This window comes from Teleopsis dalmanni, chromosome 2 (genome assembly GCF_002237135.1).
Source record: "Teleopsis dalmanni isolate 2A chromosome 2, ASM223713v2, whole genome shotgun sequence".
In the NCBI taxonomy this organism is placed as follows: domain Eukaryota; kingdom Metazoa; phylum Arthropoda; class Insecta; order Diptera; family Diopsidae; genus Teleopsis; species Teleopsis dalmanni.
This window is the reverse complement of record NC_051847.1, coordinates 179,469,054-179,496,726: the sequence shown is the minus strand read 5'-3', so window position 1 is coordinate 179,496,726 and position 27,673 is coordinate 179,469,054. Positions and strand designations below refer to the sequence as shown.

Sequence of the window (27,673 nt, the reverse complement as noted above, 5' to 3'; positions counted from 1 at the left end):
CACACAAAAAATTATTTTGTTTTGTACGTATAAATTTCTTTAAACAGAAAACAACATTGTTGTTATTGCACATTTACTGTTTTGTTTTTTAAATAAAGTATTGAATTTGTGCTGTTCAATTTAGCTGAAATAAGTGTTTTATGCAGTTTAATTGGAAAATATAATTAACATTAGGCGAATAAATGTACCATTAGTTACAAGAGAGCTGTGGATAGAGAAAAATATGCTCTAAATAATATATAATTCAAGAATAAATATTTCATTTAAAATTAAAAAAAAAAAATTATTTTATTAATCATGTGTGATTCAGTTGTTTAATAAAAATTTCTTATGAAATCATACATAACGATAAATCCGATTAGCACGTAAAATATTATTAATTCTTAATTCTTAATGTAGTGAAACAGAAAAAATTAGCAAAAATTAAATTAAATAATGCAATAAATTTACTACCGTTCTGGTCAATAAAAATTAAATAATTATTATTGTAATTCGAACAATAAAATAGAAAATTATTACGTATGGTGTGTATTTATCTGAATTTGAATTAAATAGAAACTAAACTAAATTCTTGCTTATAACTTAATTTAAGATATAAATATATACATTGAATATATACAAAAACTTTAACATATCTAACGTATATTTTATACTTTATTAATATCGAGTTAATTCATTTTTAATTTGAAGTTTTTGTTCAATATAAAATTACATCAAGAAGTATTAAATATAAAAAATTGATCACAGTCTTCCAATCTTATTTAGTGCTGTTCATTTATCTTTTTATTTGTCTATTTACGTGTAAAATTAATACAGTAATATACCAAGGCTTAAGATAACACTTTATATATATATTTTATTTTTGCTTTCATAAAAGCAAAAATATTGCATTTCGTCCTATAACGACTCTATAACAATGTATTAATTAATAAACCCTCAAACTTTATTTAAAAAATCATATAAGAAACACAATGATTTTACATAAGTATATGAAAACTTTTTTTATAAATAATTATTTCTTTTTTTTCTTCTTAATATTATCATTGGCTTCAAAATCAATTATAGTTTCAACTCAGTTCAAAAAAATATTTAAATAAAGCACGTGTTACAGTGCATGTTTTATGCTATAAATAAATAGTTCAACCCTAAAAAAGATTATAAAAATATAAATAAACATATACCACACATAATTTTAATTTCTGCTTTTATGATTATTACTCTGCACTACCGTAGCTGAAAGATTAGATTTTCAGTGAAACCGATTAATTTTAAAGTCTAGACACGAGCCCCTTTCTAGCAATATATACCAAACTATACCAGATATGTAGCAAATGCATCCTTTAAATGCTGCGTTAATAACAAAGGGGAGCAGTTAAACTCCCCCACAATTTTTTTATATACCTAGTACTGTAATAAAAACAAACAAATATTCTACAGATGTGCATTTAAAAAACTACTCACAATTCATTAAAAGGAAAATGAAGTCGCTCTGAAACAAACGTAAGTGCATTTCTACGCACGCTTCTATGAAAACCCATAAAACTGCATACTTTAAAAAAAAGTTAATTAAAATACAGGCACGAAAAACGTTAATTGAAACTAAATTTAGCTTACTTTGAATACAAAAAAAAAATACATATATATAATTAAGCATTAATTCAGAAATATCGACAGTTTTGTTTATGCAATTGCAGTTTATGCAGTTTACGCACTGCAAGCTACTGTTTGTTACCGCTCCATAGACCCCATACTATAGTATATGAAAAAATGCGAAAAATTACAATAAATTCTGAAGTGGTAAGCAATTATGCTAGCACTGCACCATTGGCTGCACTTCTGCCTGTACTTGTCAGAAATTGCACTTTTGGTGCATGTGCGGAACCATCAGAAACCAGCGAAGTACAAGTGAAAATGTTGTTATTACGGCTTTGCTAGTTTGCTGCATAAATAATGAACAGCATTCAATTGTATGTAAATCATAAAATAATAGTTACAAAAATAAAATATTTATTTATATTAGAAGGAAAAACAACAATGCTACGCACCGGAAACTGCTCATATACGTACTTTTTGTGACGATGGCAACAATGTTGTGTTGCATGAACGCGCTTATGCTTTAAAGGCACCTAACATTGGTGTTAGTGTTATTTTCTGCTTTTACACAGGAAACTGAAGCAAATATTTGCTTCCATTTTATTTTCGAAATGTCAATATGGCAGTTACTTTTTATACTTACGACTAGGAAAAAATGTTTAAGAGAAGAAAAAATAATTCAAAACTCTTTAATAAGAATTCTGTTATTTAAAATAATATATATTTATAGCTTTCTTTCGTTAAACCATAAAAAAACGAGTGCTAAGCTATTCTTGAGTTCATTACCTAAACACAACTAGAGATTCATAATCACAATCTATACCGAGCACAATACATAACAGCTAAAAGATATTTTTTGAAGACAACCAAGAAAAATAAAATTCGTATTACTAACTAATTATATAGTGCGGAGATGATGATGTTAAAAAAGTGTCTAACGCATCGTCAATATGTCGTCACAATAGTGGTATACCGGACTTACACGAACTAAATATAACACAACTTAAACGCTAGACCGTTTCTTCCCTAAAACTTTATCGTGAATGCTTCAAAGTAGGGTCGCGATAATAATATTTGTAAGTATGTACTCATGTACACAGCCATGTGTTTCCATCTTGGAAGATACCATCTAAAGACAGAGTGATGCAAGTAAGCACTAGCCAGGAACACTTGAAAAATTTAAGCATATCGTTAATATTATGCAAACATTTGAGGGCGTCTATATGCAAATTCTTCACGTTTTGTTGATAATAAATCCAGTACCCTCATTAAGTGGTAAGTTTGCTCATGGGCCATAGCAGATCAAAGTACATGCTAAAAAATTAAACCCTTTTTGTTAATCATTTCTATCGCAATTGTGGAGAGGACGAAGAAAGTACATCACATTTGCTTTGTTTCTATATTAGTGCTATATATTTATAGTACAAATTAGGAGCTCCCTTTTTCGAGGATCTTTGTCAACTCCAAGATCTTCTAATAAAAAGTATTTTAAGTTTTGCGAAAGTAAAAGCAACTTCCGCCCACAAGCTAAGGCTTTAAATTTTTATATTTAGTTTATGATTTGAAAATTTATTGTAAATTTTTTATGTTAAGAAGGGTCCAAAAAAACAAGAAATAAAGAAAAAAAAAGGTCTAAGGCAGTTTTAACACCGCTAATTTTTTTTTTAAAGCAGCACAATAAGCTAAGTCCTAAGTGAATCTTCAAGATCGCCGGTATAACCTGACTTAACTAAGTATGTATACCACTGCAACTTCATATTGCAAAATACTAACCCTACTCACGATTAGGTGCGTTGATAGCACATTCTTGCATTAGTAAATAATTTATAATTGTGAATAAATTTATATTTAAAATAATAATTCACAATAATGTAAATAAGCTTTGCTTTTGCTTTTCCTGTACACATTAAGAGTGTTTATAATACTTTTCAGTTTATTAACCACACATAATCGTTATTGTATAAAAGATATTTTTATAAATAACAACACTATTTTACAAAATAATGTAAAAACAATAATATGTGAATGCATTTACTTATCATATATAGTGGTTTTATATACTTTATGTGAGAAAGGAAACGGAATATAAACTTAACCGGAAAAATATTGTAAACTTTTGAAATTATGATACTCTAAAAGGAAATAAAAACTTACCATTAAACAACACATTAAATAACACATAAAACATATAAGAAACACACATAAATCCCATAATTTTGAAGCTAATAAACTTTAAAAACTAACACAAAATATTTTCAAACGAACCCCAAAAATTAACCAAAAATTTTGCCACAATTTTAACAGGAAATGACAATTACTCATATACGCATCAACGCCTGTCCGTGTTGGAAAAGCAGTCCATAAAAATAATTTTCTCTTGAACACACAAAATAACAAAAATCAAATAAAAAACCTTAATAAATAAATTAAATTTTGATGCTATCAAAATTTTAGTCAAACTTCCTTTCAAACAAAAACATAAATCGTATTTAGAGTGAGTGAATTCTATTTGATAGATGATACTCGTATCTGCGGCTGTGATTGATGTGAGTATATAGCGGACTCTAAGGCCGTATATATTCATTTTTATTAAATTATTTTTATTTTGACTCTTCTATTTATTAATCTCTTCATTTTTTGTTTTTTTTTTTTGTTTATTTGAAACAAAACAACTGTGTCAAACACTTCATCAAAAATATTTGTTTTTATTTTCTCATACATAAATTTTTATATGATTCTCGATAAATATAAATTTTCCTGTGACATTTGATTACCACGTTGCCGCAAATGTACCATGAGGATTATATATAGTATATAGTTTATTGATAAAAAAAAACATAGAGGAAAAAATGCTAAAAGCAACTAACAACATTTTGGGAAAATGTGTTCAAATTTGTTACACTTTTCCACTTCGCTTCGAATCACAACACGCGCTCTCCGCGTTGATGAATGATGCTTAAGGCTACTAATAAATGTCCTCATAAATTTCTTCCACATTGGCAACAACATAGTACAATCTTCATGCAGACGCTTTTGTCTTAGTTGCATCAACTTATATGCATTTTCAGTAAATAAAAAATCTTTCTGCTCATATTTTTAACTATAAATTTTTCAGTGGTTTATATAAATAATTTTAAATTTTATATCAAAAAAAAAAAAAATTATCATAAACAAAAAAAAACACATAAAAGTGTTGATGTTTTGGTTGCACTCTGTTGGCAATGAAAAATTTATAAAAATTTGTATAAATACGGAAAAATGCAACAAAAGTGCGGAAGTTGCTTTTACTTTTGTTGAAAATGTTTTATTCGAGTTTGGCTTCGTGTGCAACAAACGGAAATTCTGCATTTTGTTTACAAATGTCAATTATTTTTTAAATAAAAACGAAAAACTTTGAAAATTGCGATTCCTGTCTGAACTATGACTTTTAAAGTATAATTAGTACCAATAAGCATCTTCTTTAAGAACATATTTAATAAATTTTACCATTATAAACAATACTATTGAAATAGTTATTATTTTCTTAATATTTTATAGGTATTAGGTTTCTGTATGGATAAAAATGTAATATACATATGGAGATTTTTCGAACAATAGAGAACTACATTAACAAAAATTCATTTTTATATTATTTTAATTAATTGAATTTTTTCTGACCATACAGCTGTTTCGAGTATAGCGAAATACCCATCATCGGTGGTCTTGAAAATAATTTAATTATTCATAAATAATTTTTTTTGAGACTGTAAATACCAGGAATTGAACTCGTGTACTGCCAAATTTAAAGCTCAGAGTCAGCGCATCGTAACCAACTGACCCAAAGCCCTACTTAACTTTTATGTTCGCACATTTATATATATATATATACATATAGATAATATATATAGATTTAACAAAGATTAATTAAAAATAGCTTAATACTCATTTACTTCACAAAAAAAAATACATTAAAATGAACTTTTATTCTCGAAAATAGTATCTTTCTTCATCAAAAACTTATTTAACTTTCATATACTAATTTCAAAGATTCTCCATTTTATGAATCCTTGATCGATGAAATTCTTCTTGATCGATTTACGTACACAAACCCACTTAAAATATCAAAAAACACATTCTTATAACTCTTGTTTTGATTAGGGATCATACTAATAGAGTACAATTCTTTAACATATATCCCTTCTAAAACTTTTCTAAAACAAATACGTTTTAAATGACACAACCTGTGTTTTTATCAATATTTTGATTAAATATATAAATAAGAACAAAATAAGTTTTTAAAGGACCAAAATAAAATTCTACGAAATAGTGTTAAGGCCTCATGCTACGTGCTTGATATAAATATTCACCGAGACCTTAACATTACAACAATTACTTAGGAGAGTAAAGGACAAGTGAAAACTCGTTCTAAGCAGCTGATACATGCAAACGAAGAAGCTAGCTTCATCGTCAAAAACCACAATACTTATTTGTCATTCAAATTAAAATATGGGTTTTAAAAATCTCCTAACAAAAATATTTGTTTTTATAAAACCATGTATTTATAAAACTATAAAAATCATTTAACAAAAACAACGTGATGTTATAAATAAATAACACTGGATAAATATTTTCAATATTTATCCTAATTGATAGTCTCTTAATATGTTTGTTTAGACATTATTTAGTTTACCACAGTACAAAAAATGAAACTGTATTTGATATACAATCTAAAAATATAATTATAACAGTGAATTAACAATTAGAAACAATAACTATAGAAATGAGGGTTTCATTGAACAAAATTGAGCTGACTGTTCTCAATTATTGCTCAAGTTCAAATTAAGAGTCTTATGTCGGCATCATATAAAAACACTACATAATATTATACAGTCTTACAAATAAATAAAAAGCCACTTGAAATAAATTTAATACGAAAGTAAACTAACTTGTAGCTAAGCAGATAATAATTTCATTATACAATATATGTTATTTATAATTAAATAAAAACCAATATACAATGACGAATACTTGTAAATAACTTTTTATATGAAATAATTTATTTATAACTATATAGAAATAATTTTATATATACTTAATAAATTTAAATAAACATATAGTAACATATAATTCTATATATAAATTGTATATTATACAAACAAAAGCCACTTGAAATAAATTTAATACGACAGTGAACTAACTTTTAGTTAAGCAGATAATAATTTCATTATACAATATATGTTATTTATAATTAAATAAAAACCAATATACAATGACGAATACTTGTAAATAACTTTTTATATGAAATAATTTATTTATAACTATATAGAAATAATTTTATATATACTTAATAAATTTAAATAAACATATAGTAACATATAATTCTATATATAAATTGTATATTATACAAACATGTTACACCTAGGATAGCTCAATAAAAACACACAAAGCCCTGACATTATTATTTCAACTTTTTTATTATATCACAGTATAAAATGGAATATGTATATATATAAGTAATGTTGTTTATAAAATCAGTCAATTCGATTGTTGAAACGAGAATCACGAAAAATCACGCCACTTTACTGTTTTCTATAAATTTAGAATAATGAAGTTAAAACAACTTAAAGGGCGATAAGTTGATTATACCATTTAACCGTTTCTCCAAACTTATGGAAGCAGTTTACAATTCTTGCATATGTTATGCATATACAGGGACGGAGCCATACGATTATGTTACTAATATGTATATATATATAAAATATTTATCAACAAATTTAGGGCATATTTAATCAGTACTTAAGAGCGCTGCTTATTAGTTTTAAGCCAAAGTTTTTTAGGATTAAATTTTAGTTGATATCCTGTATCTTGGTTTTTGTTGAACTCCCTATTCCATATGATTTCCTAAATGTAGAGATCTCCTACATGCACGTCATTTTGTTAGAATATATTTTGGTTCCATTTATATTTATTCAGTATTTAAGAGCGCTGTTTATAAGTTTTGAGCTAAAGTTTTTTTGGATTAAATTTTCTTTGATATCCTGTATCTCGGTTTTTCTTGAACTCCCTATTCCCTATAATTTCCTGAACTTAGATTTTACGATTTTAAATTAATACAACTATTTTATAAATATATTAATAATATATTCAATTTAAAAGTCATTAATAATGCTAAATAAACAGACTTAACATATATACAAAATATTTTCAAAGTATAAAATTATTTAAATAGACTAATAACATAAGAAACTAATAAAATACGTATTTAATTAATACTTTGCTTAGTAATATTTAATACATTTAAACAAATATTTTAAGATATTTAGCACCTGCTGTCTAATTTTTTAGTTCTCAGTATTCAGTTTTCATTTATTACTCAGACATAAACTGCACCACTCAAATTATTTTTTACAAAACCACCTACACACCAACTGCAGCAGCAATTAATTTAACAACAATTTCAACAATAATAAAAACAAACAACATGAAAACCAAACAAACAAAACATTCTAAAAACAACATTATTTTCTTTATTTAAGGACAAAAACAACATGTTAAACTCTAATACACCTTGTTCCTCCACTGCTTGTAACAATATATCAACAGCTCCAATGTGAAAACAATGACTACAGAGTAGCAAGCATTTACATATGTCAAAAACGTCAAAAGCAACAACTGTATTAAAGCCTTTCTGTATAAATAATAGACCTCCCTACCTTACATAAAATTCTTTACATATCCATTGAAAGGGGAAATTTAAGATGTTTTTATTTTAATTTTATATGAAATTTTCTGAGATGTTTCTTGGTTTTTCTTGTGCTTCACATTTGGAATATGAAGGCAATTTGGTCTCTGCAATTTGGTTTCACTAGCAGAAGACAATATTTCTAAGCATAAAATCGGTGTAGAAATAGTAAGGAAAATTTTGACGGAATGTTTGATGTGTATTAGTAATTTTATAATATATTTATGTACTTTTAATTCGGCTGATTCTTAGTAGCAAAGGTTTTACAATAAATACAAAAACAAAACATATATAAAGAACCCACATTCTTCTTGTGTTTCTACTTCACTAATCACATTTAATAAAGTCTATTAAACATAAATTGTTTTCAAGTTATAGTTTCAGTGATTTGCGCGCTTAATAGATTTTTCCTATTTCCTATAGTATGGCTTAACCCCGTATATAGTTTTCGTATCTACTTATTGAATCTTATTGAATGAAAAAATTATTAAAAATATAATAGAAATAATCCGTATTAAAATCTACAAATTATCCAAAAAACTTAATTTTCTTAAACTTTGTTATTTATTATTTTATTACATACATTACATACATGCAGTCGTTTCTTAAAATTAGTTTTAAACAGAAATATCTCTAAAATCTAGTCGTTAATATATTGATTATTATAATATATTTAAATATCTTTACTATTGTAGTTTAGTTCTTTGTAAATTGCCTCATAAAAGCCCATTTTTATTTCACTTAATAAAACAAAAACTAACTATATGTTCCATATATTTCATATTTATAGTATACCATTGGTTATCATAAATAAATATCTTTAGTATTATAATCTAAAATAGCCTAAAATTATTAGTCATTTCAAAAACAAATTGATCAGCCAAACTTGAATAACTTAGCTAAAATTTTTGTTGTTGTCTTTTCATTTCTATTCGAACCCGTCTAACTTTTAAATATTTCTTTTCGTCATAAGACGCGTCACTTTTGACAAAAAAGAAATTAAGATTCAAAATGTTTCTAGTTTATAACTGTAATAGCTTGCATATGTACACTTCCATCTATGCGTTATTTTTATTTCTTCTAAACTTTTTCGACATATTTTGATATTTTACCTTTTCCTAAAATCAGAGTTCTTACCATATAAATATATATTTATAAAAAGAGCATTAAGTATACGTATTATAAAATATATTATAATATATATTATATACGTAGACATAATAGTTAAAAACATAGTATTAAAACACTACACTAAATTGACTTAAAGCAGAATCAAATCTAATCCGAAAAAAAAGATATCGAAATATTAGAACCCTTATAATAGAAACAAGAACATAAATTATAAAGTGTGCACAGTGATATGCAGGAAACTTCACTATAAAACGTGGCTAATAAGTCCTGCTCGATAAATCAATCACACAATAACAACAACTTTTAACGAATGTAACTATAACTGACAGACGGCTGAAGCCATGTAGTGATTAGTGTATTTTATTTAGTTATTCTTTAACTAAATATATGTGCCTGGTCTATCTGGTCTACATAGCCCTGCTTTAGATCATGGTTTCTATATCTTCAGTCTGCGGAGATATTATGATATTTAATTGTAGATAGATATCATCAAATATTATTTTATCTACTATTTTGATGTAAGTTTCTGGAAAAATATTAATACCAGGCCTCATAAAATACAACGATTATTTCTCCAGTCTATATATACGTTTTATGTTGGGAAACATTGATCTTAATCATCATATTCTACTTCAACAATCTTCAACAAATAGCAGATACAGGTGTGGGAACTGTATTTATATACATACAAACATTCGTTTAAATTTATTAAACTATTCTGAGCTCTATTTAAACATAAAATAGTAGTACTACTTAAACCATCCAATATCAAATATGTGTACACGTTTAAATTTTGCTTTCATTATGATTATTTTTATTAAAAGAAAAATTTTATTTAAAAATTCTTTGATCAAAGCATAAAATAACACAAAAAAAACAGAATCCATATTTCAACAGGAAATAGCTTGTTTACGTTTATGCACACTATTAAAATAATCTGCAACAACCAAACAACATAATCATCATAAATTTGTTGTATAGCAAACATAATTAATTTGATAGTTTAAAAACTTCATGATGATGAACGATTTAATATACTCCTTCAACAGTTGTACGAGCGGTGATGAAGTTTTATAAGACTTTTGTTTATTAACTCCTTGTACATTCACTGCTCATGACTATATATACATTCAACTGCTAACATAATATATATACGTACTATATCTGCATAGTATGAAGTATATTAAAAGCAATGGTAGACTAGCAAGCAGACAAGCTCTTAAAACAAAAAGTATTTCAATTATTTTTTCTTTTTTAGATTTTTCAAAAGAATTTTGTAGGCACAGATGTGCCTTCTTAGTTTGCGCCAATCTTGTAGAAAATTTATATTTTTTCCATTAAGATGCTACACTATTCGCACTACTAAATCCCCTACAAAACACTTGTTGAAATTTTTGTTATGAATTATAGGCATACGCACTATAGGCATCGTATATTTTATGTAAATAATAATAGTATTTTTCATAAAATTTTTTGAAAAATAATACTAAAGAAACTTTGGATTCCAGAAGGAATTGTTTCAAAACATTTGTTTTAAGAACAATATATATTATCTGCGAAAAATTCTAATAATTTTTTTTTTAAATTGGATCAGTGAATTATATAGATATAAAGCAAAATCTGGCCAATATATTAGTTAAATAAACGTTTTTATATTTATTTAAGAAAAAATAGAACATGATTGAACATTCTGCCGGGGACCATAATGTAATAATTCATGTTCATGATTGAATAAACATGTTATATGAAACGTAGAAAAAATAAAGTTAGAGACAGATAGTTAGTCTCGAAACTAAAGTCCATAACCGGAGAGTAAATAACCAGATAATTTATTTTATTGGGGACTTCTTGATTTACGTTACAGTTAAGATCAATAAGAAAAAGCTTTTACATTTATTTTTAAATAGATTAATGAAAATAATATTATAATATATTATATTATATATATTATATATTATATACTATACATATTATAAATAATATTTATTATATTATATGGTGTACTGTTAATGCGGGCGGGTAATTGGAGTACTTTCAGTCAATTTTTGTGTAAATTTAAAATCAACGTTGTTAAGTTTTTGTTAATTTTATTCTTATATTATACTGCAAATATTGTATATCTGTTAATAGTAATAGCGGTCGTATTCACCAAAGGAGAGGTATTCGTTAATATTCTTCTTCTTGATGAAATGCGAGTTAGTGCCTAAGGCAGTTTTACTCCATAGTGTCTATGACAGCTAGGGTGATCTACTATAATAAGTGTTGCTTTGAATTATGATAATAAGTTATTTATGTAAATTTACAAAAATATGATTTGAAGCCTAACATATATTTCTGACGGCATATATAGTGAAAAGACAATTCTAAATTAGTATTAGCATCCACAAAATCAAACAATTTTAGCGCTCTATATTTGATATACTTTCACACAATCTTGACATTTAAAACTTTGTGTTTATCATCATATCTGGTATACTATGGACCTTTTATCTTATCTCTTTTACTGTTAAAATATTCTTAACTTTGTAAACTCAGGGAGTAGGTCTTATGTGCATTTTTCCAAGCAAGCAGATACCATTATTTATTGGGGGTGTGCACAATTTTAATTAAACCACCGAATCAGTGGATTGATCGCATAAAATATAATCTGAGTGTGAGTGTGAACAACTTCCGTCGACTCACTACTCATCATGCTATAGGAAGATATTAGGAAGATAATAGCCGACAAAACTAAAGATTTGTTATAAATAATTTTTAAATAAAATTCTTTATATAATTTCATTTATATAATTTTTTTTATTATTTCATTCACTTAATTTTGTAGTACTGCTGATATTAGAAATACTACGAGTAATATAAACTAAAAAAAAATACCAAATACTCTTAATATGTAAAATGAATGATATGACACTTTATTTATCCTATTTTACTACATTATTAACTAACACTTATGTTTTATGTTAAATTTCTGCTGGTTGATTTAACAACATCAAGAATCATCAATTTTTATTAACATGTCCCATGAAATGGATGTGCACGCTAAGTGCTACATTTATGCTCATTGACAGCGCAGTAATCAAAAATTGTCATAGCTCTTAGTTTCAATACCAGAAAGTGTAAAATGACCATTTAACTGTCATTAAAGTCATAATAGTTCAAATAGTGGGCGGAAACGCGTTCCTCTTATAATCCGACGCATATAGCAATTTCGGTTGAAATTTTTTTTTTTGTTTTTTGATTTAGGGTAGTCCATGAAAATCCCCCTGCCAGATTCGTTGCTATATGCAATGCCAGTTTTAAAACAATTTAAGAGTAAATCATTTATGATTTATGCTTATGAAAATTTTTCAAACACTTTTCGACTTCATACGTAGTTTTCTGCATATCTATAAATATTGCATGTATCTTTTCATGCACTCGTAAATATATTGTTCAACTGTTCCACATTGCATTCAACACACTGCGGTGCATTCAACACGTTCTGTGAAGATGCATTTCTAACTGAAAGCACATAAATCTGTGTTAAATAACAATTTTTTAGCTTACAGCGCGCTTAGATATTTTTTTAGGTCAAAAAATTTTTACAAATGTGTTGGGAAAAATGCATAAATATACTCATATATTGTAATAAATAAAACGATTTAAATAGAACAAAACAGAGCAATTAAAGTTAATGGTGAAGTAAGTATGCTTAGCTTTATCACTTATCTCTTAAGAGCATTTGTTGAGCACAGGATAAATAGTAACAATAATTTATTTCAATAATTATTTAAATAAATTAGAAGTTTCGTTCAAAATAAATCGAAATGAAATTAAAAAGTTTTTTTAGTTATTGTTAAATATAATAAACAATTTAATATATTATTGCAATATGCCAACAACAAAACAATAACTTAAACTTTCACCATATTTCAAAACATTTTAAAACAATCTTTTGGTACCGGGACATACTGGCGTATGCGAAAACGAATACGCTGATAAACTAGCCAGGTACCGATAATGGGGCCGGAACCATAATACACTTCTTTCTTTCATAAAAATAAGGGAGAACAAGAATAAAAAGGGTAACTGAGAAAATATACCAAGATTAACACAATCCAGGATTGTATGAACCTATCAAAAGAAAAACAGAATCATCACAGGAATCCTAACAGGGCACTCTAAACTAATATACCACCTTTCAAGATTGGGTATACTTACAGATGCAAACTGTAGATTCTGTGAAGAGAATGAGGAGTCGGCCACACATGTGCTATTAGAATGCCCTGCGCTAATGCACATATGGAATAGACACCTGGGAATGTATATTCTTACGGAAGCGGCAATAAAACTCTGTAAAGTAGATTCTATACTACTTTTTATTGACGCAACAGGGCTTAGAGACCTACTCTAAAGCAGATTAGGTTTAACTAAGTATATTTAATTAAAAAATGAATAAAGACACAACTAAATCATTAACGATTTTTACTACATAATTTAAATTAATAATATTAAAAAATGTCAAAAAAAAAACTTTCAGAAATTTAAACAGAAAATTAAAAAAAATAAGCCAATTAAAATAAAACCCTTTAAAAACATATATCAAATTTAATTCGGCTTTAAATACTTTACCCTTTCGTTGTATAATTTAATTAAGTTGCACAAGTTGACAAAATATTTAACAATATAATTTTGATTAACATCGGTTCATTTACTTACGTACACACATATTCATACACACCATTAGGGTTAATTTGCTCTAATTTCTTTGGGAATCTTAGTCTGTTTGCTGTTATTTTTTAATGAAAATAAAAGATGCTTAATCCCGCATTAACTCAACTTCTTTTTCCTTTTTTCCCATTTTTTTACAATATTTAATGTTTGTGATTTATAGCACAAACTGTCACAAACAATGGCATTAATTCAAATTGACCCAAGCTTGACTTTATCTCCTTTTAAGTTACATTACTTCACTTAAATAGGGCACACACATGAGAGTGAAACGCTTTGATTCCTTTATTTAAACGAATGTATCTCAGAGATGATTACAGTGATTTACTCGTAAGTGTACAAAATTAAGACAAAGTTGAATTTAATTTGATACTTGTTATCATAATGGCAATAATTTTGTAAAAGAAGTTTCACAAAAATAAATTTTAAATGATTAGTTTTTATAGTATTAAACACTTATATACACTTATATATATTTTGATGCATGGAATATAGTTAGGAATTAAACAAATATATTTGATATAAAATATTTTAATTTTAGCTCAACCCTTTAAATTATTTTCTATTACTAAAAGTTAATGTAATATAGGTCGCTAAGACCCTTTGTTGTTGATCAACTCTACAAAATAATCTAGCGATTTTTAGATGTAGAATTTATCTCACCTGTGAAAGTAATTAGCTGACTTCTTCATTCTACCATCTAATTTTCTACTACTTTCTACTTTTTCTACTACCATCTACAAAGATACTTTAACGTAGACATACTCGTAATGATGGTTTCAATAGAAAAATCTTTATGTATATCAGAGTTTCTAATATATCAAGGAATTTTAAATTTGTTAATAAAGATGTTTTGAAATGTTTTGGTATTTTTGAAGTTTCTGATGCGTGCATTAAGTTGCTTTACTGAAGGTGTCACAGTCATACTGCTAAGATGACCTAATGACTTGTTATAAATGCACATTCTATTTTATAATATACTAGGATATTTTGAATCTTTTCTTAAGGGTGATGTTTCAAATTTTTGAAGATTTTGAAACGTTTTTGAAGCATTTTTTAAGCGTGGATTAAGCTGTATTACTGTAACAAAATCATACTGCAATGATGATCTCATAACTATAATAAATTATATATGAACTCTTCATTTATGGTTTGACCATTAGTTTTTGAAGAGAGGTTGAAGATGAAAAGTTTGTGTACAAATTCCATTTTCGTCTTGTTGTGTTTATCATCTTCCATACTTTGAAATGTACTTTGTATTTCTAGCCATTTCCAGACATAACCGTAGTCGACTGACTATATTTCATGGCGGCAAATACATTAGATATCAAATATTTTGTTGTTTAAAATAGGATTAAGTTATGTGATGCGCACAATAGATCTTTAATATGTTTCATGTTTAAATTGCCGTAATTTCTATTTCAAAAGTATATTTAATATTTAATAAAAGAACATAATAATAATTATTCTTAAATGCACATTTTTTTTTAAATTTTTTTTTTATTTTTCAATCACAACCACAAATAACTAACGCGTGCCTGTTTACTCTACTCAATTAATTAATTAATTAAAAAATATAAGGAAAATATTTCTCGTTACATTAATTAAGACATTTCAAAGATTTTATGCCAGTTAGAGTTTAGTTTAGTTAAATCAAGCATAAATTAAACACTTGCCATGAGGGCTGTTGTTGACAAATTAGCATTTTAGTTTCAATTTAAGTGTTGGCGGATTAATATTTTGAAGTTGATTAAAAAAATGACGGAATCCAATAGAAAACCTTGTAAAAGTTGTAATTTTTTTATAAGTTGTGATTTCTTCAAACGAAATAATGTTATTAATGATTATGAATACATCGATATGTATCAAGCAAAAAGTGAGTAAGAAGCAATTTTACTCGACTGAATTTCTTTTTAAAAATTATTTAATTTGTTTTCGTGTCATACAACAATTTATCAATATCATGCAGAATTAACTATAGTTTAAAGTAAAATTTTAAAAATTTAAAAAATTTAACTTTGCACAGCTAAAAATGAGTGCAGATCAAAACTTATGTGAGCTGTAGTGCCGATTATTGATTATAATGAATTTTACGGAGATAAGAATGCAATATGAATAATAATAAGAGATGTATATAAATAAAAACTAAAAAAAAAGTATTAATTATATATGCTAATGTGTTCGATATTTATATTAATATGAAACTTCCATTAACTACATCAGTATTAAACACCCAACAAATATCTCAAAATTTCTTTACTTTAAATACTTCACATCTGCTTTGAATCTGCAATTGTATCTTTCAAGAAAAAAAAATCAAAAATTAAAATTGCAAAAAATTGAAATATCGATGCTGTTATTTATAAACAAAAAGTCAACAATTATTTTATAAATATAAAAACAAAGGAGTGCATTTTTCTTGCAACTCAAAGTCTGCGCCACATAACACTTAACAGATGTTTCTACTTTAGGGTTTTTATATTCTGCACGAAACTCTTATTTCTGTCAGACTTCAATGTTTCAAAAATGCATTTTTTTATTGTTATTTTAATTTTTCATCGTAAAAGTCGTTACGCTACTGTATTTTGCGGACTGTCTCAATGTCATTGATGAAGATGGATTTTGCATCGCAAATTATGACAATTCATTCAAACGAATCGATTGATTTTTGGTTTCCCAGTCTTTATATATTTTTTTATAATTTAAAAATTATTTTTAAAAACTGTAAATTCAAGTTATGTACATTAAAGTGAATATTTTTTATTTTTATTTGTAACCTTCGTTAAGATTTAAGTGCTCTGAACCACTGGAAGCTTTGATTCTCATACTATCCAGTGCTAAAAACGAAGAATTAGTGTGAAATTTTATTTGAATCCAAATAAGATTCAACAATTTCAATGTACAATAATCTAACGATTATAATATCGTGCACTTCATCCAATACAAAAAAAAATGTAATTACAAAAATAATACATAGTGCCTATAGAATTTTTAATTATTGGCATTTTTAAATTTCGCTTTTCTGTATAATATGATGCAACATCCACAACTGGGGAAGAAAAACAAAAAAAGTGGTTCATAGAACCTCTGCTTTAATCAAACACAAAACTTTCGTAAAATTATTTGGATTTGAGTTTTACAATCTGAATGCAGAAGACAATACGTCACATATTCTCCATCGTAGCCCAGCGCACGCTTATCTCTTTTCTAATTTCAGGAAACTAAATGTGCTTCTTCTAAACAAATTGTTAAGTTTTACTCAAGGATTATAATCAATTTTCAACATTTTACAAAAGGATAGAAAACTTTTTAAAGATATCCCAATAGAACAATCAATTTCAACAACCATGTACTACCCACTATTCGAATGAGACGTGATACACAACATCATTCAAATGTCCTTCGCAGGTCATCTTATAGTGTTAAATTCTTTTAACGTAATGTCGAACATGTCGAATAATGGCAAATCGTATGATTTTGGTGCTCAATTCAAGAAGTAAAGCCACACTTCCTTCTTCTTTTCTTGCACAACACTGACAAAACAGGGACACAGTTCTGTTGAAGTCACACATCTTTCACAACCCCATCTTCAATAGCACACTAAAAAAATGGTATTTATATAGCTGTAGCGATCAGAATTAATAGTGCCACCTTCTTCATAACAAAAATGTAAATGCTTATTACATTTCCAGATCCAAAACCACCTCATACAATGACTACCCGACAATTTTGTTTGTAGAAATCTTCACTAAGCGAAATATGAGCTTCATTACTGAAAAAGATGCGAGGTGAAAAATCGTCACCATTGGTAGTAAGTTTTAATAATTTTGACTCCTTTTGAAGATTAACTTATGGAACTTTAGATAGCAATTCTATTTGACAAATGTCACTGATACAGTACTGTCAAAACACAACCAAGCAGTGGATAACCCTATATATTATCCTATATACTTCGAATGATATTATATTTTTTTTTAGTTTGAAGATGATACAAAGCAAACTTAAAAGAATAATAACTATATTATATATATAATTATTGTTACAATAATTTTAATATCTACATTATTCTAACATTTTTTCACATGTCCATATATAATTTTTTATTTGAATTGTATCTCAAGTAAAAATTTGTTGTTATGTAGTAGTACATATTATATTATATATGACTATATTGTCATAAATTTATGTATCTTCTCATGGTTGACATATATAAAAAGGGTCTTGATTTTCTAACTAAAACCGCATTAGTCAAAAATTCAAAGCATTTTTGTTAAGTATTTCCAGTTAATTATGTTGTCAACTGTGTTTTGGTTTTTAATTTGGAATTTTTATTAATAATCGAAAGTAAAATAAAAATGCAAAAGATTAAAACAGCTTTACTTAATGAAGTTGGTGGAACCCAAAACTTTTATAGTACAAAAATAATGAAGTATTGTATTAAAAATTATAAAAATAAGACAAAATAAAAGATGCAACTGCCATCGACTTGGCAGACATGTCAAGCAGTAATTCCCGAAGAAAACAAACATAACAAATCAAACAAAACAAAACATAAAGGCTACAGAAAAGGGAATTTGTCGCTATTTTTGCATCTTTATATACTACGACAGCGAAATATACTATATATATATGTATATGTATATGAAAATTTTTTAAAAATCTTTTTTAATGCAGAAAAAATATATATTTGTGTTTTTATAATGAGCTATATGAATGTATGAATATGCACTATGGAATAACAAATTTATATGCACTGTAGTAGTTCATATGGAAGGAAGACGTTTCATTTTTGCTGCTTCGATATTTCGCCGTTTCCCCTGATATTTTATATATATGAGAAGATACTTTGTAGTGATATTGTTGTTGTTGTTGTTGGTGCCACCGCTTTTGTGGGTGTCAAAAAGTTCAGCAACAGTAGGCAAATGCAGCAGTAATTTTGTGTTTGGCCAAGAGATAACATCAGCATTAACTTCCTCCGCTTCACAAATCACGATTCAAACGGTTTTCTTCGTTTTCAAATTGCATTTTCGCGCCAACATTTTTGTCAGAACTTTAGTCGAAATGCTTTAAAAAATTATAAATATATATAGATATATATTTTTTTGGTAAAATCGTCATATAAATTGTTGTGATTTTGTTTCAAATTGTTGTTAAGATTGTTGTTTGTCAACGGCAACATCAAAATAAACATAAGTTCTGAATTGTCTACATCATTTGTGCTTTGTTAATGTTTATTGAGATTTATTTAAATGCCCAAAACGTGACTAAATTTATGTGTAGTTTTTTTATAAACATTTTAAGTAAAGTTTTATTTATACGTTGTCATTTATTTAAAACAAAAATAAAATTAAATAACTTATGTTGATAATATAGTATTTAAATTACTATAAAATATTATGCAGAAGAGATGATTATTGTATAAAATTTATTTAAAAGTAGACGATGGAAGTATGCTCTTAAAGGAAGGCGAGTATAAAAAAATAGTTTTAAACATACAATGAAAAAATATATTATATATAATATGATATATTATATATATATAATATATACCGGCTTTATATAAATAACGAACGAAATTACAAAAATTTTAAAAGTTTTACTTTATATACTGTGTGTCGTCAAAGGTAATAATTCATATTCAGAAGTATTTTTGTTTAAGTGCACCGATTACTTAACACTTTGAAGTATAGCACTGTATACCAATCCAAACACTACAAACAAAAAGAAGAACCTGTATTATATTAAATTTTGAATTTATTTCTAGATCTGGGTTTTTGCAGAATAGACAACGTAATCAAGAGCATGATGTTTAGATATACATTTTATTAATATTAGTTTATGTTAGATCCTGATCTTGATGATGACTCTCAAGGAGATATTAAAAAATATTAAACAAACGTTTATTTTAATTTTCACAAAAACTGACCCATGGATCGGTAATATATTTTATACAAACATTAGAAACTGTTATATTTATAATACAACAAAAAGTCCTTTGAACAGTAAAAACACTAAACTAAGTTGACACTACTCATTATTTGCATATCGGAAATATGTATAATCTATTTGAAAAATTCCTAACTTTTTTTTATAAAAATCCTAATATAAATAAATATTTTTTTTAAAGTAGTCTAACTTGTCTATATAAACCGAATTCTAAATTCTCTCAATTACTGAATGTTCATTACGTTGTTAATCAATATTAATTTTTCTCACTCTTATAGCTTTATATATTTTTTGTCAATTCCTTTCAATGAATAAAAAAATTTTTCATTAAAAAATGTAAGGTTTTATACAATTTAATAAATTTGATTGTTTATCCTCTTAATGATTACAATATTTTAAAAACAAAGTCTTAAGTTGAAAAAATAAAATAATATACAATTGCAAATAAAAAAAATAAACTAGACAATGTACTGCATAACAATGATATGTATATTACATTTGATATGCTACAGTCAGCAAATATATTAAATCGTCGCTTACTAACTTCTTCTTAGTGTCCATTTGCCCTAGTGGGGTATAGGGCCGCAAACCAACACAGATAATTCTTGTTAATACATTTTTATAATATCAACTTGACTTACTAGAATATTTTGCAAAAATATTATCAAGAATTTAAGAAACCAAGAACTTAAGGTCCTCACTTACCTCACGTAACCCCAGTCCCTTCACGTGCTTAGTTCCCTATTAAAAAAGATTGAGTGCTTATTCTTTAATCTTATGCAAAAATCATAATACCATATTAAGTTTAGTTTAAAACGAAGCAAAAACAGTTTTTAAAATAAAAATTGTAAAATAAATAAATATAAAAACAACTCAAGTAACAGGGAAAATGTAAAAAAAGAATATTTAAAATATATATAATTATCCCGCATTTCAAACTGTATATGTCATAAGGGATATTCCCTTATGTGACACCACATTCGGTTGACATGTCTTCACAAATGTTATGCGGATGCTGAGCTACTTCCTAAATTGGCGCCCATCTCTGTAAAATGAGAATATGTTGCAGCGCCAGCGCTTTGATGATTTTTTTCTGAATCTACTGTCTGTTTTAGAGCGATATAAAATTTTTTTTATGTACTATTAAGTAAAGACTTTCAAAGGATTTATTTATGTTAACTTTGTAATCACTTGAGTGTTCTTATATTTTTTTTAACTGAAATGCACAAAATATTAATTAAAAGCACAGTTGTGAAATTCTTCTTAATATGTCCTTGCATAAGAAGATTTAGACTGTGTTTAGTGAACTAAATTATTATTGCTTCTATTATGGTATATAACTAAATGTAAATATATTTGTATATAAATATATATCACTCGTCTATAAACATAACATACCCGTATAAATAACACACTTGCACAAACGATATAAATCAGATTAAATATTAGATTACTTTCGTATTACCTAACAAATGGTTTTACTTATATTCATAATATAGAACAGTCAATCATAAAATTACTTAATTGGTATATTAGACATTCATAAAAATAATATTAATTATACTAAGCGTTGATACAAAACATATTACTTTATGAGTATACTCTATATAAAAATACTATAATTCGCACATCTCTTTGACCATAAGTGTTTATAATATAGTAAATAGTAATTATATTCTATGACCAATGCTATTAAGGTACAATCCTATGTTATTAAAAAGCACTTTAAATAATGTATTAATTTTATATTCTTTTTTATATTTTTTTTTATATGCACAAGAGAAACAATTATCAGAAACAATTTTGCTTTTCACGCGAATTACTACTGAAGCTATTTATTTTTTAACAATCTACTACAAATTTATTACTATTTAATTTAATTTAATTTAATTTTATGGAAAATTGAAGCCACAAATCATTAATAAATGAAAATTTTGTATGTTATCTACCAACGACAAATGACATTCTTTCTTACTTAATTATATTACTGTATTTTATGTGGTATTATAATGCACATAAATACGGTGTAGTACAGAAACACTACTCCCCAGCTTTATGATTTAACTGAAACGTTAAGTTCCATACCATAGACTATTTTTATTTTATAAGCGCGATGGTATGCACTTTTACCGAATGTAGTCCTGAAGAGAACACTTCTAATAATTTATATTATGTGGTCAGCTCTAAGGAAGACATGTGTGTATGTCTTCTTGTTTATTTCTTTAATATGCACTATAATTTTATTAGCACAATATTTATCGCCTTTTCATCAAATATAGTCTTGAGTAGAACATTTTTACAGATTTTTAATGTGAATAGCTCTGAGAATAACATATATGGTATATGTACGCATATCTTAATGTATATCTCTGTATGACTATAACGCGATTACTCTCATACGTTCTCTAAATTTAGTTAGTAATTGCTGTAGATAAACTATTTATATAGAAAATCTATTATATAGAAACCAAACGTACAGCAATAGAAACTGATGTTTATAAACTTCTGTAAGTAGAAGTTTGTTACTCGTATATCGTATAAAAGCATTCTGGTTACTTAAAAATGATGTATTTTTCTATATTATTCTGCAAAAAATAAAATATACAAAATGCAACAAATGAAAAAATTTTTATAAATTCATATATTGTTTTTTTAAATATCTTTGCATATAAAAATTATCACGAATTTCTGGCATATTTCGTGACCCAAAAGAACTTATCGCTTAAAAAAATATGCAGAAGAGAACAGATATTATTAATTCTGTTGGAATTGCATAAACTCTTAAATATCGACATCGGTCGGCCACCAACAAAAAATACCATTGGAATATTTGCTGTCACCGTTCGACATAATCAAACAAGAAAATAAACAAAATTTATAAATTAGTAACATAAATCGCTGAAGTCAAGTCCTAAGTAAACTAATAAATTATCACTTTTTGTTTTTGTCAGTCGTGTAGCTTATCAGTTGCATATTCGAAATTCAAAAGAAAAAAATCCATAACAAATACAAATTTATTTACATATAAGCCAAAATTACCTTTCCAATTTCAATTTTTCCTACAGACAATTTGACTTTTAATTTTTATTTTATTTTGCAGATAACTGCGGTACTGTGAGCAACTCACCTGCTGCCAATTTCGGTTCGCCATATAACATGGACGATATTCTGATTGTGACGGCCAAGCACAGTGAACGTGCAATTGTACGTGCAAATTTTCTAAAAAATCATTTCGACAAAATTACCAAACAACGTGGACGAAAACCATTCAAGTAAGTAATAACTTTCACCAAAATTGCATTTCAATAAATACTTCTTAATTTGTTCCGTACATTAATGGAGTAAAGATTATAAAAAAGTATTGTAATAGAAGTTAATAACTTTCAACGAAATTTTTAAAATTTATTTATAGCTTTCTGCATATTAAAATCGAAGATGGTCCTTTCAGTGATGAGATCGCAAACAAATATCAGAATACAGCACTACAAATTGTTATTTTGTGTCCCGCTCTATTGGCACTTTCACACTCTTTTCTCATGACCCAACTCTCTGCGATTATACGCGTTGAGAAAGTTTTAGGCATTCTACTGGATGTCAGTGAGGAAAAAGTTAGAGAAATTCAAAAGACAGGTGAGTTAATTATATATTCAAATTAACTAATTGAATTTTACTAATGAATTCTTTCCTCTCCTCCTCTCTCGGACACCCTTTTAGCTCTTCCAAGTTACAATAAATGGCGTCGCTGTGTTTTACGTGATAATGAGCAGGCACAAATAAGTAATATTCTTGGTATAGCAACAGATATACTAGGACGTGCACTTTGCCAACGCCCACCATGTCATGACAATAGCAATAGCATTTCACGTAGTTTTTCCAGCTGTTCAGAAGGTTTCACCATACTGCCAAAGAAAGTTAAAATTGGTCAAAATAAGGTAGTGGCTATGTTAGTGGAACCATTAGAAAAGGATGATATACTAAAAATCGTAGTTGAAAAGTCTGGAGAACTAATTGAAATCCGTAATTTCAAGTGTCGCAATCCATACACTATACAATTTTCTGTACCAGGTAAACATTATTTGATATACTTTATGTAATATATATAATATATTTTATTGAGTTCGTATAAAATTATTTTCTTTTATTATTATCGAATTTTTATTCTTCTATTAAATTTATTTATTTTAAATAAAAAAATTTATTATTTATTTATAAATAAATAAATTTATATTATTTATTTATGAATAAATAAATTTATAAATTTATCAAATTCATTATCAAATTTTTATGTTTTTATTAATTTTATTTTATGAAATCTATTTATTAATTATAACTTTTAATTTTTTTATTATATTTGTTTTTAATTTTTATTTAATTAATTCAATAAGTTTTTAATAATTTGCGTATAAGTAATATTTAATATTGATATGATTATTATTTTTTAATTATAAAATTTTTATTTCCTTTTAGAAAGCTGCATGGAAATTTCTACAATGGTTGAGATACGCATCGAAAAGAATGATAAGAGTCTCGGTGCTCGTCCCATTAAATGTGAAAGTCGCTTACGTGAACTAGAACAGCTATTACGCACTGAAGATTCGCCCATTGAGTTTATGTGTCATTCATTGGGAATTGGCGCAACAGAACGCGATGCATTAGATTTGCATTTATTGCAGTGCTTTCAAAAAAATATGCCACCCAATTTTCATTTACTGAATGGTCCATATGAAAAACAAAATTTCCTCACAATACGCGAATCCAGCCCAGAAGAATATCCCACTTTGTTACATTTTGCAGCACGTTGGGGCTTAAATCGCTTGTGCATACAATTGATGGAATGCCCTGGTGGTGATACCGCCTGTGGCATACGTAACTGTGCTGGCAAAACTCCTGCTGAGCTATCCGATCAAGAAGGTCATCATAAATTGGCACAAAATATTGTGAGCTTCTCTGAATTTCATGAACTAACGACAATGTATCATTACTTTAAAGGCATTGGCAATACTAATACCCCAGGCGGTCCAACTATTAATGGTAAAACAAATGCCAATAAAGTTATTATTGAGGCTGTTAAATCTACTACACCCTCATCTCCGAAAATAGTGCCAAATAAACCTCAAAGAGGTCATGATGTCGCTCCTGGCCCAACAGCTGAGTATATGGAAATGTCAAGTGGATCTGAACGGGAAAATACTCCAGACACGAAACCAAAAATAGAAACTTTGGCTATTTCAAATTTAAATTATATCAGCGTCGAAACTGAAGATGAAAATTTGCAGGGTTCTTCAGCAGATGTGTATAAAAACTTTGATACCAATAAAGTTGTAACAGGCCCAGAAGAAACTACAAATGAACTCTGTATTAATGAGCCACCATACTTTGAATCGAAAGAACAAAATAAATCCATTGATGTTATTGATTCACCCTACCAAACTGACAAATTCAGTCAGGAGTGCTCACAATTATTAGAAAACTGTAGCAATATCGCTAATGGCAATGATTATGTGTTACAACCTTCCAATATACCAGTAATTAACAAAACCGCCACGAATGCTGGTGCAATAATGGATGATGGTAACTACCTATTTCAACCTTCGAATCGTCCAGTGGAGGAAGAACTTTTGCCACAAACCCGTAACAGCCTTAATCGCGTAAACGGCTCAACACATCGTTTAGCAAATAATCCAACTTATGGTACATTAAAACGCTCTGCCTCTGATGCCTCCAGCTCGACTCGTTCAAATGCAGACGATGAACTTGCTGAGATAATGCACGATTTTAAGAATAATGTTCTATCCATACGCGATGTAGAACTACTGGTTGAAAAATGGAAACATCGTAACGATGTGCAACAAAGTTTCCGTGAAAAACAAGAACAAATCGAACAATTACGTAAAGAATACGAACGCATACAGGACCAAGTAAAGTCTCAAATGAAACGTGAAACTCCTTTCGAGAAACTCAAAAAACTGTTTTCACGTCATAAATCAACGCCGCATTTAGCAGATAAAAACTCTTGTGCCGATAGTGTACTGGATGAAACCAAATCTTCCATAACCACTAGCTCAAGTTTCAAGTCTTCTCAGCGTCCCATAAGCTCTCTAAGCTTACAAAGTGTTTCATCATCTTCCTCTTCTGGTAGATTAAGTACAGGCAGCAATTGCAGTGGTACATCATTAGGTGATTCCGGCACACATTCCGACCATGAAGAACTGCGTCGATTTGGTTGTCGTATTGGTTCACCTGGTTCACTTATGGATAATTATCTTATACCACCACCACCACGACCAGTATTTACACCAAACTCCACACCTGGAGATGAAAAACATCAAATTGTATTTCCTTCTCCAATGTCATCCTGCCAACGTTTAAATACCCCAACTAGTCCAACTGGTTCTGAACACTACCAAATTTTTCCATCAAATATACCAGTATACACAAGTCAAAATCTCTCCACATCACAGAGTAGCAGTTACTTAAATACAATCATGGAAGCTAGAGAACAAGATCATCAGTATCAAAATGGTGTGACCTTACAGCCCATCAAAGTCAATGAACGTTCCAATATTATATATGGTAAGCTAACGAAGGCTTCACCAACTTGCAGCTCTTTCAAGCCCAAGCAACAGGCAACCCCACAAGTAGCACAACTGGAAGTGCAGGCAGAGGTTTATCAAAATGTTGGAGATAATGTGGAGACTGATGCTCTTAAGCAGAACAATAAAACGGAGAAGGAAATAGATAACGATAATGAAATTCAGGACGATGAACACAACTATATGAATTGTTAAACCATATTAATTAAAAATAATATATTTTTAAAAAAATTAAAAATTTTAATGAAAAAAAAATTTTTTTATATTTGCTTGTATGTAATGCATGCAGTTGTATTTAATTTATTTACTAATGAAAATAATTATTTGTGTGTCAAATATTGTAAATTTGTATTTTAATACTTTTGTGTAATGAGTATCAACTAGTTTTTATATATAAATTACATATTTTAGTTAAAACTTATTTTTAAATGGTTTTGTAATTGTTATTGAGTTTTATATTTAATCGTTTATTTAAGACTGTAAATTTATTATATATAAAAATAAAAAAAAATTGGTGTTTTTAATGTTGTAACTTTTTATAATATTAAATTTGTTTAGAACATAAATAATTACTAAAGTCAAATATTAATAAGTAATTCATGTAACCAAAAATATTAAAAACATATCATATATTATAATTTTTATATAAATCAAAATACTTGTTATTGCATTTAATAAAGGAAAATTTATTTCATTTTTCAAAATTTTTTAAAATAATATTGAAATGTTTTAAAATTATTTGTTTTAAATATATCAAATCTGAAACGAACAAACCAACGAAAATAATTTTTTAATAAATATTATTTTTTAACAATGAAGTTTATATGACTTACAATAACAAAAATATAATGTATGCAAATTAATAATAATATATAAAAATATATTTATAAAGAGTCTTAAGTTTTATTTTACTTATATTGGTTTATAATAAATAGTATTAATAAAAATATTAAACTCCATATATATTGTTTTTATTAAG

General features: G+C 27.2%; 1 protein-coding gene across 1 annotated transcript in view; it reads left to right on the top strand.

Moving 5' to 3' along the window:
- The window catches only part of LOC119680457, a 40,532-nt gene extending 13,611 nt beyond the window's left edge, over window positions 1-26,921 (top strand). The window contains exons 5-8 of the mRNA XM_038093275.1: window positions 23,202-23,373; window positions 23,514-23,731; window positions 23,816-24,166; window positions 24,569-26,921. Coding sequence (XP_037949203.1) covers window positions 23,202-23,373; window positions 23,514-23,731; window positions 23,816-24,166; window positions 24,569-26,889 — 3,062 coding nt within the window. The 3' untranslated portion in view covers window positions 26,890-26,921. The remainder of the gene's footprint in view (window positions 1-23,201; window positions 23,374-23,513; window positions 23,732-23,815; window positions 24,167-24,568) is intronic.
- The last annotated feature ends 752 nt before the right edge of the window (window positions 26,922-27,673 follow it).